This window comes from Phallusia mammillata, chromosome 5 (genome assembly GCF_965637545.1).
Source record: "Phallusia mammillata chromosome 5, kaPhaMamm4.hap1.1, whole genome shotgun sequence".
NCBI classification, from domain to species: Eukaryota; Metazoa; Chordata; class Ascidiacea; order Phlebobranchia; family Ascidiidae; genus Phallusia; species Phallusia mammillata.
In genome coordinates this window covers 6006150-6020189 of record NC_137256.1, presented here as the reverse complement: position 1 = coordinate 6020189, position 14040 = coordinate 6006150, and the positions used below count along the sequence as shown (strand labels likewise).

The window sequence follows — 14040 nt, the reverse complement described above, 5'->3', positions numbered from 1 at the left end:
ATTCTTTGAAACTAAACAAATGGTACACCAGCTGTGCTACATACGATGCTAACTGCTGTGGTACATTGTATCCTGGCAGCAGTGCTTTGCCAAATGCGGCGGCGACATTTAATTCTTCCGTTTTGCAGGTAGTTACAAGGCGGCCGCGGTTTAGGCTAAGATGCTAACTAGGACGAGCGTGGCTTGCTCTACAGTTCACGCACCGAACGTAACTCGCCTTTTTACTGCATTTCTCACTAAACGAATCGCACGCGCCTGCGATTTTACCTCGGCCGATCAGCACACGCATTTGCACCGTCTGATTGAAATGCCTTCGCAAATGCCACGCGCATTCGCAGCAAAGCCAACCTAATCGAATGTAAAGCGCGCGATACAACAACAGATAACAGATCATTAACATTTAGCTTACACTGCGGCTCCAGCCTATCGTTCCTCGTAAACAGGAAAACTGACCTAATGCAATAGAACAGGCATCCAGTAAACAGGATGTGTTATAAGCGATGCTGCCTACCAGTACACAAGGCATTATGCGCTCCGATTGCTCTGAATTGTCGGCAGTGCTGCTGCTTATGTTGTTTCACATTCGACCCTCGTGCAAGCCTTTGCAAAGTAGAGGCATGAAGGTACTGTGAAACCGCATTCCGCCATCGACCACGTGCTGATGTTTAGAAAGCGAAAAAGCGCGGCTTTCTTGGCGAATAAATGAATACGAGCAAAAACTAAACTTTCCTGACTGAAACAAAAACCACCCCGCCCAACAGAGAAGGGCTATTTTGCCTTCTGTCGGAATTGTTGATCAGATTATCAGACACTCTTGCCGCCATGTCCTTCCACTTACTGGGAATATTTTGTGTACCTAATGCCGGCCGCATGCAAACAAAAACAGACAACAGGCTTTGCTTCTCTGGATCGTGCCTCGCGTCAACGGCATATAAACAGAGTTGACACATACTGAACAAGTCGACAAGCCATGAACGGTCAGATTGTGCCGCGAGACTGGCCCATAAGCACAAAAAAGAAAAAAATGTCAACCGCACACCTGTCGAATGTTGATAATAGTGGCAAGCTAGTTGCCTTTTTTCTCGCCGGGCAAAATATGGTTGCCCGAAATCGCGAGGCCCGGAGAGTCATCAACGCCGCTTGCGCGCTAACAGAGCCACTGTGGGCAATTTCAAGCTCAAAAATCAGTAATTCTATACCACCTGCCAGCAACTAGCTGTTGATAAAAGACGGACATCGCTTGGTTAAGAATCGATCTTAGGCTATTTATCAGCTGTCCCACTATTTCGGTAATGGATTACCAGCAGTTTGTATTCGCCGCCTTTTCCACTTGCTCGTCTGTTTTATGAATGCGCAAAAAGACTGTTTTCCAGCCGTCTGTGTGAACTTGGGGTCGTAACGCAAAAATCACGTTTTCTATACTTTTCATGACTTTTATGTTCTTGCTTTAGTGTTTTGGAGATAATACAGTTTCGCGTCTACTGAAATTAGTGTAAACAAACAAACGATTCCAACTCGCGGAAATTCCGTCAGCGTTTTTCTATTTAACAACTAATAACAAATGCGCCATAAACAGACAAATAAGTGCAAAATAAATATTGTCAATGACCAGCGTTGCTGTTAATTTCGTTAACAGTGCACCATTTCTGGAATTGTTAAATATATCAAACTAAAAAACGAGTTATATCTCATTTCAATCAGTCGTAATACCCGCAAGCATAAAGACTGCTCTGTTACGCCCACGAGCGGAAATATTTTAATTCAAAAACATCGTTGCACACGAAATTGCTCGGATTTTATCTATACGCAATCACCCTGTTTCCAAACACTAAAAATAGAATTTCACGGAGCGTTATTTGATAAACAACACAGGAAATTCCCTTGCATGTTAAACTGGTGTCCAATATCTGTTAGTCGCTTCTATTCTGGGCGACACGAAGTTTGGTCCATTATGCGAGAACGGCGCGCCGGCAGTTTTTTAATGGATGCGGTCATTTACTGGCGGCCAGACGGTCTAAACAAGATACAGTGATTGCACAAACAAACAGGCGTCTTACAAATAGCGGGGCGATGTACTGTTTGTGTACATGGCGCGGGATGAAACAGGCAAATGACACGGATGCCTGTGGTGGCCAATTAGCTGGCTGAAGATTCTGCTTTGCGATTACATTTGGCCTGTTTGTTTGCTGCCTTGTATGAACCGTCGAAAAACGAATCACTAAAGACCGGTTTTTAGCAGGCAGCCGGCCACATGAAAATATCAGTAGGAATTTCATCGTAAACGCCTTGAAACCCACCACGAGTTTTCCGCGAAAAGTTGCATCTACCTACGGGGCGGTTTATTTTTGTAGCCAGCTCAAAACGATGCGGTCCCGACGGAAGCAGGTGACCTGTCAAATTAGAGCCACGTGTAATTAAATCCACTATGTAGAAACGCTTTACCAAAACCGCAACACAACAGTTTGAAACCAAGGTGTGGCTCGGTTACTCTTGTTATCTTTCGCATCCGGTACTAATCTGTAAAAATCTTACTTTGAGTATTTTAAGAACACTCTACATTTACAAATATGCTTAATCGTCAAGCGTTTCGGTAAAAGCTCACACCATCATCATTGATATAATTTTTTCACGTGTATTTAAACCTTAATATTCCTCATAAAAATATCAATATATATGAGGCATTATACCTTTGCGGCTCACACTAAGACACGAACTTTAAACTGACACTTGTTGACGAAAAATGTGTCATTTTGTAACGGGTGCTAACTCCCCTGGGTAACCCAACTTGTCTTATTCCCTATTCTGCTTGTATATCACGCAACGCAATTAACCACATCGATTCGCGCCTGTCTTGTCAACCTGTCTTTGCAGCAAGGTTGCAAGAAACAGAAGCAAGGGGAAAAGCACAAAAGGCGCCTGTCGTACCACAAGATAAACAACTCATCACCACCACCGCTGTTTTGGCAAATGGAAATCAAATCTTGCCTCGTCAATCACTCACTAGAAGAGTATGAATAAAAACAAAGGAATTGTCCTCGGCGGTGATTGCGTCCTGTCAACCCGGCCAGCGATACTATTTACACCGCGAGGCCCGATTGTGAACGAAATCTCGCGGAGTGACAACATAATACGATTAATGCAGCATACACGCATTAAAAATGCATGAACTTTCGTGACGAAGGGAACAAGCCGACTAACACAGCACAAGTCAAGAGCAAATTTCCAAGTCTTCTGAGAAAGCAAGACAAAAAGTTTGGCATACTTTTGACTTGCGCTGGTACTTGTCACTTTCAACAAATTTGTCATCCAACTGGTGTGATGCTTAACAAAATACTAGTAATTTTTCAAAAACTTGTATTTTTTGCTGACCTTTCGCCCACCTGAACGGTATATGGCTTCTTCTGAGCAATGCAGTTGAATGACAAATTTGTTCAATATGCAACCTGGTGGACGAAACGCTTGTGCAGTATTTTCTACTTTTTCTACAGCAAACGTAATTTGGACCACACTGTTTTCGGACAATGCCACGACACCATCACTGCTGCCGTTTGTCCGGTAATTTGTTTGACGGAAAACCAACTATAAAGCACCAGTGCGTCACCTTTCCTCTATCCGGTATCGGACCGATCTTTGCTCTCTGCCAGGTGCAAATAATGTACAATGACCAACAGCGCACAGGCAACAATGCATAATCAGGCAAAAAACGCGAGACTCTAATTCTATTTCAAATGGTATAGTTGACTCGATCGTTTACCGATTAACCGTCGTTTGTACCGCGTATTTCAACTTATTAATCGTCACGAAACGCATGTTTGATGTAGCAAGGGTACAAAAGCGAGGCATCGTGCCCTTTTGACTGTCGCGTTTACGAAGAAAATCGACGACCCTGTATTCGTTAAACATATGCAGAGCACACACCGGCACACAATAGCGACATGATAGGGACGAGCAGTGCATTCTTTTGTGCTGTCCGTGCCTTGCCCTGTGTTAAACGCCGAGATGTAGAACCAAAGCGGTATTGGGGAGATGAATAGATCCCGGTGTTGATCATGACAATATTGCGACAAGGCGCGTTGAAGACGGATCGGGCGTCATAAAAGCGTCGCGTCATCGTGGTAATAAACAAACAACTGTAAACACCTGTGTATATGGTTTCGCTCGCCTTAAAGTAAACAACATAGGCGGACGCGGAGCGCCATTGTGTTGTCCGTCGCCGCTTGACGGCTTTTTTCGAAACGGGAGCGGCATTTGTTTACCCAGAAACCCCAGCGGGGGTAGCGGCGCGCCTTATATGGAGGCGCCGCGCAAAAGTGACAAATAAACCTATAGAAACAGCATCGACAGGCGATCAATAGAGACCGGGGCGCACATATGTGTGTATAAGTTGCCCTGAAAGAGCATTATTTATTTATAAACACTGTTCCCTATCATGAAGAAAGAACTGTGTACCGAGCAAACAATTGCCCGGCCCTAATGAAATTACGGATGAACGCGCAACAGCGAGCATTACCCACTCACGGAGGAGGTCGCTGTTGACAACAAGGCGTTGTGTAAGAAACTGTTTGCGACGCCAAACGACACTTTTTATGCCGGTAGAACAATACTTGGATTGAGCATTTCTGGCCCCGTTACACACATTCCTACGGCTTAATAGCTGAGAGACATGTTTACGGACACCGTAAGTGCCGTATGTTTCGAACCAATGTTTAATGTTGGATAAGTCATTGGCCTGAAATCTTAAACAACTCGCGGTCAAGGTGAAGAGAAAGTAGCATTCGTAAAACGCCATAAAAATATTACAAAAAAACAAAAAAAGAGCGACAAACAACAAACAAAATTTCCCTAAAATGCTGTTCATAAATATTTAGCGAACAAAATGTTTTTTTTTCTAAAGGGTCTTTCACCAGTACCGGAGTCACTGGGACAATCACAAGTAGAGACGCCTGAAAAGCCTACTTCACGAACAGGAGACTACGTGACGTCACTGGCGTACACGTGTGGTGCGAATTTCGACTGTCTCGCCTCGCGCCTCTGACCTCAACGTCACACTTGACGCAGTGAATAACGATGAGAATTTGTTCAGTTTCACAAAATCTGTATTAGACTACTAAAAACAGTTAATAAAAAAATTTGTAACTTAAAATTTCTAAAGTAGTGGATTTTGTGGCACCGAACACGGCAACAAAAAGTTTGTTACTTATACACAGCCTAAAGTTTAGGCCCTAAACCCTACAAAACCATTTTACACAAATGTTTGCCTTAAAGTTTTTGTATGTACATATCTTGTTGACGACGTCTGGTGTTTATAAGGTCGAGTTTGAATCTCTTGCGAATCGCATCTTTCAAAACTGCCGAAATCTTTTTTTAATTCTAACCTCTCTGACACTACAAATTAACACCTAGACCTCCGCTAACTCGTGTCTGAACTGTAGTTCGTCTTGAGCAAATGTGTTAAAATCGGGACAACAAACACACACACACTTGCGCCCAGCGTGCGTTTTGTTTGTTCTCAGCGGCGGAGAGAAAAAAAACGAACGCGCCGATATCCCCAAACAAGTGTGTTGTAACAGCGATGACATGTTGATGGGGGCGCGCAGAGCGTTGTTGGGCTTCTCGTTCAAGTTGTATTTATCGCTTGGCGGCGCTTCGGCAGTTGACAAACAAACACGCGTGGAGTGGAGACCACTTGACGACAGAACGACCACTGCTGCTGTTTGTGCCGCATGATCCCCTCCCTCCCTCCAAATTTCCTCTCTCTTTTCCGTATCCTCACTGCCACCGGTCGCTAAGTTGGCTTATCGCTCGCTGCCTAGGCCAAGGCGGGGTTACATGGCAGACCAGGGTCTGGATTTGTTACCAGTATGAGTGCGTCGAAACCACTTGTATGAGCTGTTCTGTCACTAGGAGAGGACAGGGTGGAGATTGATAGGCTCTTCATTTTAAGCTGCCATTGCTTGTAACGTAAACAGAGCCAAGAACGTCAAAGACAAAAAAAGTGCATAAATTATGGTTTTGCGCCAGCTGTGGGAAAGACCAAAATTCAAATCTATGTTTGCGTTTTCATATCACTATTTCGGCTTCACCATCCGACATCCCTATATGATCACCTTTGAAACGCGTGGATATGAAATCTACCTTTGTCGCATTTGAGAAAGAGTGTCATAAAAAACGGGTAAAAAGAGTCCCCAAACGGTATTTAGTGTTTTTCAGTATTTTTTGAAATGTTTTAAGTATTTTGCAGCGGTGAAACAACCCTTATTTTTCGGATTTACTTATAGTGGCTCCTTTTGTCTTTAGGTAATGGGCATTTCAAAAATGTATAATTTTCCCCTATATGTTTAGAAACGTGACTCTTATTTGGATGGCCGATCTGTGAACCTTGATAGTTCAAAAAATTGGTTTATTGATCAAATTAATCATTCCATTTGTATGTAAATGAGCATGTTAGCACAGTAACATTATAAATAATACCATGTACTTGCACTTGGACAATACGGCAAGTCATACAGCTCTCTGAAGGTGGACAGGTTATGTGTGTTTTTATCCGCCACTTAAGGAAGGTATATAAGCTCAACAATAGGGACAAAGAGATTACCAAACCAATTAAAATTCAGATTAAAGATAGGTTTGATCAAATTGAGACATCTCAAAGGTCTGCGCAAATTTGCAGAGCACCTTCTTCACAATGGTACTTGTTTTCAAATAGGACATACCAGATCATTGATGCAATTGTCCCAGGTGAAAAAGTACAAAAATCCTGGTGGTTTACGAAGAGGTACAAAGCGCGCCTTGTCATTGCATTGAAGTGGGTTGCGCATATTAGCGATCGGCCGCGTTCTAAAGCCCGCCAAACGGCCACTCCCAGCTAAACAAAAACAAGGCAAACAGAAACGAAAGGCCGGCGCTGAGCCAAGCCAACACAAGGTAAACACGGGTGGGTTCGTAACGCGGGTGGGACACAATTAATCGGCGCTTGAAGGGCAAAGAAACGTGCGGCGCTTGACAAAAGAATGGATGTGATAATTTTCGACAGGCATTGTGGTGCCATAAATATGTGAAAAACATTGCGGCGACCTTATCGTGATGGCGAGAATGGAAAGCGATGTACGGCCGGCAAACGGAGAAAAGAACTTTATTTGCGTTGCGCCTGATCACAAGACACAGCAATTGTCATCGGCATGGTGGCCCTTTTCGAGGGTTGCTTTCTTATTTATTTTCGCCTGTCATCAAAGGTTTATTAAAATCGCGCCGACTAAGAACGATAAATCACGAGTTACACAAAAGAATATGGGCGTTACATTCCTGTCGTCAGAAGCAAGCTTTCCCCAGTATTACCCACTTCGTAACTTCTCATTACCGGTGTATTGCTGAGTATATAACGAAAAAAATATCAACTAAATATATCAGCATTTTGCAGTAACCATTTAATATACAATTGAAAATCCATGGATGATTGGCCTTGTCGGTGTGAACAACAAAACTGTCTCTGCTGTGGGTTACTGTTACCCAACCTATTATTACTCTCAACGCACATTTCAATACTAACATTTGTTATAGGTGGCGTACCTTAGGAAATGCACCCAACAATATAAAACACAATAACATTTTGTGATTTATTCCATTTTCCTACCATATTTGTGTTTGTTTCAGAGGACACAGCCGCTGTAACACAGAGAAATGTTTTTTAGACAAAATTGTTAGGCAACAATTACTAGTTACACTACGGTCCACCTATAGGTGTTCTTAGAATTTAGATAACTAATTTCCGCCAAGGTGGATATTTTGGTGTAATTGTGTTTTCACCGAGCGAAATCAACGTACCTCTAAACTGTTTGAATTTGTATTGAAGGGGGTGTATTTAGCAGTAGCCAATAGTTTGTGGCATTTGTGTAATAAACAAGAAAACAAGCGAGCAAAACGCAAAATATATCAGAAAAGATTCCTGACTTGCATAAGCCTCCGGAAACCTAAACACAAAACCTATTTAACCTATAAGAACAAGATACGTAGGACATAAAATATTCATAAAATGTTCTTTATTTTATTTAATTTCTGCGTCACATTAGCTTAAGAAGCGGTGCAATGTTGTAAACAACTAAGCCAGGGGTTCTGTACCAGGGGTAAGTGTAACACCGGGAAATTACCTAAAAAGTAGCGGTTTTGGAGTAATTACCCAAATGTTAAGAACCACTGCCTATATAGGTTGTCAAGGTTTAGTGTGGTTTGAAATATCTATCAAATAACATGCATAGAACATCACTCAAGGCGTTAAAAGTCGTAAATTTTAGTTCAGAATTTTATGTTAATTACCACTATTCGATTTACTTCTGTGGGCATTTTCACTGAAGCCAAGGCAAGCTCAAAAAGGGTGAAACAATAAACACTGTACTAAGCATTATTTTACAGCAAGGATTTTTTTCCAGCAAGGTTGACAAACATTGTTTAAACTTCCTATTAATTACCCAGTTTAGGAAAAAAAGCTCCTTCATTTTGACAAGTCACACTTTCAACATTAATAGTGACACAGCAATAAAGGCGTCATCCCAATCACGTAGCCTGATGACGCCACTAATATTCATACATTTTTGCAACATAACAGTCACTGTGCATATTAAGTTGAAAAGTCCCTCTATAAATTACACAACACACCGGAAATCCAGACAAAACATCATCCGATCGATTCCAGGAAATCTTGAATGGATTGTCAAGCGTCATCGGTTGGGAACAACAAACAAATCTACGAAAATCACAAAGGGTTCAACAAATAGCAGACATTGTCCCACAAATCTGTTGCGCCTGTACTTGGATCGGGGCAAGTGTAAATATGAAGTTCACGGTCACGACGTGTGTGCGTGACGTCTGGACAAATTGACCTTAAATTTTCAACGGTTGGTTCGCTGACTTTAGGGTTTTGTTATAGTAATAGTAAGCAATTAACGAACAATATCTGCAGGAGTAGGCTATATATAGTTAACAATACCTTTTTAAAACTAATCAAAACATTTCACCCTATATTTACACTTTCTTTGTTACTCCACACTACCACCTAGCGAGCGAGCGAGAATCAAGACTACCAGATTTTTTGTGGTTTTCAAACCTTCAGTTTATCATACCTTGATCCTGTACTAAAACCGCGCACCACTTTCTTACCAATAAGCAAATCTGCCCAAGAAACCAAGAAGATAAATAACACTAAGCAGAAAAAGCAAATAGCCCACAGTTTTTAGTGCCAAAAAACACGCTGTTTATTGGACAGCTCTTCAGATACTGCTAGTGACACACGTATCCCGTGAGGGAAACGTGAACGCGGCGCCCCCAAGCGGATAATAAAACAAAACAAGTAACAACTTGACAAGCAGTGAAAACAATTTTTCGTTCATATATGAACAGGTTTATTTTAGAGCACATAGTAATATTTGCAACAATTTTCAAGGCAATACTGCTCCACCACGTCTAGGGGCTGCGGTTGTCTTACAAGAATGCTGTATTTAGGTTTTTGTTTGGTCCAAGCGGATATACCGACTAACGCTTACGTGAAACTACGTAAAAAGCGCCAAACGTCCGAAACTCACGTAGCGGGAAACCACAAAAACTTTCCAGGATTTAATTTTGTAGTGAACCACCATGTTGCATATTGGAACGCAAGTGCGTTTATATTTTTGTGTGCTGCCCCCAAAAAATGGTCAGATGCGCTTTCCAGCTTAACGAAGTTTAAAGTCGACCTAAAAACTCAAAAAAAAAGAAAAAGGGTATTCTAAAACAGTTTTGCTCAAGAAACACAAGGCCCTCATTTAACGCCTCTCACACAAAATAAGTCGCATCAAACAAAGCAATTTTAAATGGCAACAAGTTTCAATCAGTAGATTTCTGACTTGTGTCACGTGACCGGTATATCACGCCACTGGCTTTAAGGTCTCTTATTATGCTTGAAGGCAGTCTTCCTGTTACACTGATAGCATAGCATCCAGGTTTGCATTTTCCTGCAATTAAGTACATTTAAACATATATTTGGATTTTTTGTTCTGCATGGTATGAATACATACTGATACGTTGCCACTTCGCTACCCAACTGTCTTCGGGCATCATCATCGAGATGATTCTGAAAGAAACAAGAGAATAGGTCATGAAAAGCATTTATATTTAAGATTTGTTTCTATTTACACATAAATTTGCGTTTACATATTTATATCCATCTCAGAAGCAAAATCGTCCCAAAAAAACAGAATTAAAATATATATACTAGCATGGTGAATCACAATCCCTTAATCAATTTGTCATGCTTCAGTCACTTGCACTATAGCCGCTTTTAAAGACAAATTTTCTCACTGTTTTTTCTCGACAAACTAGCCCTACAAGGACGTTGCAAAAAACAATCTCTTAATAAGTATGCATGTCTGACAAAATAAAATACATACACAGACTCTGGTTTTTTATTTTCAAATCTCATTTTCATTTAAATTGTTGATATCAAAGCTTTGTCATATGTAAATGCAAAACTCTATAAATGTGAAACATGGATACTGAGAACAGCAACATGCTTGCATGTTTTATTTTACCAACATACTATATATATATACTTATATATTAAAGCTCTTATCATTCATGTAAATTACTATGAACTGACCCATCAAAGGAGGAGCTTGTGCAGTCATACACTCTTTCCCGATTGCCTCTTATGTGTAAATATTCGTCGCAGTTTTCACATCCATCATATTCAAACTGATCAATTGTCTGAATTACATACAGTTATAATTCATGAATAAACATACTGAAGAAGTATGCATACCATGACAAAGGCAAATCGGAGTGCTGAAGTAAATGGTTGTTATAATTAAAAATTAATAGTTAATTTAAACCATAGCTTGTAAATGTACCACTGCAAACTTTAATTTCAGCAGTTGTTTAAAAAATAGTTGAACAGATACTCAAGGCTACAAATCTGTAACGAATGAATTTTCAAACATATTGTGGAGATTTTGTATTGCTAATTCCCCAAAGCAACATGTCACAGTAAAGTGAAAAACTACATACATAGCAATCTACACAAAAACATAATGTTGCAGCATAAAAAAAATTTTTTTGTTGTTTAACAGTGATGGGTCGATTTTATCAAGTTACCAAAGTACTTGGCAGAAATGTCGTAATTTTTATTCTTAATTGTAAAATACATTAACCGGTAAGTTTTGAATTTCAAATATTTTTTGCTGGAAGACATATTAACACACCAGTCTGCAGAACATGGCAGTTCCCGACGAGATCTCGCGCATGCAGGACCTACATGTCCCGCGTGCGCGCGTGCACGACCCATAAGTTCGCGTGCAATACCTATTTTAGCAGGCACAAAGCAAGTAAAAGAGGTCAAGACAGGCGAATTAAATGCCTTTGGTGCAAAATTTTCGTGCAAAAACTTTTTTCCAAAAAAAAAATTGCGCGTGCAGCTGCCACACTCTGCAGACTGGTTAACACATGGTGCCACAGCAAAATTCTACTCCTAATAAATCTTTAAACATAAAAAAATAAGTTGCCAGCTTAACACAAGGCACATTTGTCACTACAAACAGCGATACGTCCTTTATTGTTTTTAAACAGGTCAAAATTTGCATGGAAAAACTTTATACCTTTATTAGGGAGCAAAGCAGACATGCTCGAAGATTCCGCAAACTCTTTGGAACAGTTTCCATAGAAGCACTTGCCATTTTGCTTTGTTTAACAATTTCTATCCCAGTTTTCCTTTAAATACCAGCTTCAAACAATTTTTATGTTAGCATTACAAAAAAAATAAAACAAAAGAAGTTTATGGAAAAAATGTAAAAAGCACACTGACTACTAAATTTGATTGTTGCTACTATATTGGTTTTTCCTTGAAGGAGAAGTAATTTACTAAGAAGTTACAACATCGCGACTTTATAGTGTTACAGTCTAAACACATTTCTGTTGTAATAAGTAGTTACTCTATTCTATTTCTACTGCATTTAAAGTTTTTTTCCCTTCTAATCTCAGATTTTCTCATTTCTCAGACTTCTCAGTTCTCACGAAGTCGGGGCTTTTTCGATACTCTGTGGTATGTCGCGTGTCGCAAATCGCTGACAGTCAGTCGTATCGCTTGACTGGCATCTTCCAGCTGTTGATGTTTTTGCATCATTTGTCAGTGAGGTTGTACAAATTTATGCTATTTTATGCAGGACGGCACTTATTTTTGAGGTTCTATTTTAGGAACTATTTGGCTATAAGTCGCCAACTGTATTGGCATTTATAGTTTTATTGCACAAGTTAGGCTGTAGTCTTGTTTATTGCTGATAAGTCGAGTGAAACGAGTAGAGGGATAAGACGACGACCCGCTTACATGTCATGCATTTATTCTTTCCTTAATTTTAGTTACCAAGTTGTTTGTTTCTTTGTTTTCTTATTACTGTCAGTGGTTACCACTGTCGCATGGCAGGCTGTTAATTTTAGGGCCGATTATAGTACAGTCATCAATCAGGCTAGTAATTTGGGCCAGACGTTTCAAGTCGGGTTCGAACTGTTCTCGACGTATACCGACTTATATTTAAAATGAAGTTGGGGCCCGAACTTAATTCTTGCCATATTTTCGTCATAGTTGCACTTTCTTTACGCAAATGGGGAGGCTACAGGATGAACCACGGTAGAACTGATATTATTTAAAGCCATTTAATACATTGCATGTAACTACCGAAGCGTTGATAAGCTTACAAACCTTTACCACCCACATGTTTTGCAATAAAATTTAATGCGACAGTCGAAATATAATTGCTTGCGCTGGTAAGTTATCGCAAAATTTATGGAATTATTTTTTCCTAAAATTCGTAGTGAGACCAAGTAGTAATTGGCAAATTGGCACAGTGCACAGGCCTACAATTCCCTTGGTGATAGTGAGACTGGGCAAAACATGCCAAACGACAAAAACGTGACTTTCATGTTGCCCACACTCGTTCAAAAATGATGTTCCGGCAAAGATTTACTACTTTGAGCAGCCACCGAATGAAACCAATTATGAATATTGCAGGACATAACTGACCTCAGTCCAAATGGGGTAAAGATTAGTTTGATGATAGCATTCACTGCACGATGGGTAAAATTGTGAGAAAAGACCGCTTTGTTATGTTGATGCGTAAATTACCCATTGCTCAACCGTCACGTTGCAAGTAATTCTTCGGGGTAGATTTAATTTTAGCACTCAAATCGTGTGTAAAACGGCGATCTGAAAATAAAACGCGTCTGCATTGAAGTGTCTGGAAAACCGTGCGGCTTCTATTGTTATTGCTTGTGCATGAATCTCAGTCGTGCCATGATTATCATTTCACGATAAAATGACACGTCTTTACGACAAATGCTAGCAGACAAGGCTTTGAATGTGAACAAGATTAACGGTTTCAAGTTTCCGAATCATTAGGCACGCGCGACTTTGGCCAATATTGTCTTGACCTATTGGTTGTCGGTTGATGCGCCTTTCGAGGAAAAAAGTCGCTAGCAACATTGTGTTTATACGCGATATGCTTCGTCGCAATTGAGGGGTGTGCAGCACGCCAGTCTAAACGCTTGTGAACTTTCTTCCAGTTTGAATTAAGACTCTTAAAGTGACAGTTCTGTAGGAATTTTTAAAAGTTAGCGTTAGTGCTTAGCCCTGCAGTGAAGTATGTACATATAGCTAAGTTTGTCACGGCCAAATGCAACACTGTGAGGATTACAAGAGCTGCGTGCAGCAATTTCACCGGTCAAAAGCCCAGTGCCTTATACAACGCTTCAAGGCATGAACTTTTAGGCGAAGCGCAAACAATAGGCCCTAACCTAAGTAAAAGTTTGGCCTTACGGAAACCGTTGTTTTGAATGCATCACCTCGGCAAGGGTAAACCCAGCATTATTGAACTTCCAATTAATCGCAGGCAAAGTAAATTCATGTCGAATGTCTGGATTAATGATTGGCAGAACAAGTGAAGTGGCTTTATAAATTGTAAAATGCGACGAGTTCCTCTGCGGGACTGGCACCTGTCCTTCTGGGAACACTTTAGTGGCCTAACTGCG

General features: G+C 40.6%; 1 protein-coding gene across 1 annotated transcript; it reads right to left on the bottom strand.

Annotated features, from left to right (window-relative positions):
• Positions 1-9220: 9220 nt before the first annotated feature.
• LOC145230296 (transcription elongation factor SPT4-A-like) lies at positions 9221-11771 on the bottom strand. Its single transcript, XM_080095683.1, has 4 exons — positions 11619-11771; positions 10625-10731; positions 10044-10099; positions 9221-9980 (listed from the first exon to the last, which is right to left on the bottom strand). The coding sequence occupies exons 1-4, from the start codon at positions 11694-11696 to the stop codon at positions 9853-9855; spliced, it is 369 nt and encodes a 122-aa protein (XP_079951809.1). The 5' UTR covers positions 11697-11771; the 3' UTR covers positions 9221-9852.
• Between the last annotated feature and the right edge of the window lie 2269 nt (positions 11772-14040).

Excerpts from the sequence above, each read along its gene's own strand:
- LOC145230296 (XM_080095683.1), bottom strand. The coding sequence starts at position 11,696 with ATGGCAAGTGCTTCTATGGAAACTGTTCCAAAGAGTTTGCGGAATCTT. Across the intron at positions 10,100-10,624 it reads ACAAGCTCCTCCTTTGATGG|AATCATCTCGATGATGATGC; the intron begins GTCAGTTCATAG and ends TGTTTCTTTCAG. Across the intron at positions 9,981-10,043 it reads AGCGAAGTGGCAACGTATCA|GAAAATGCAAACCTGGATGC; the intron begins GTATGTATTCAT and ends ACTTAATTGCAG.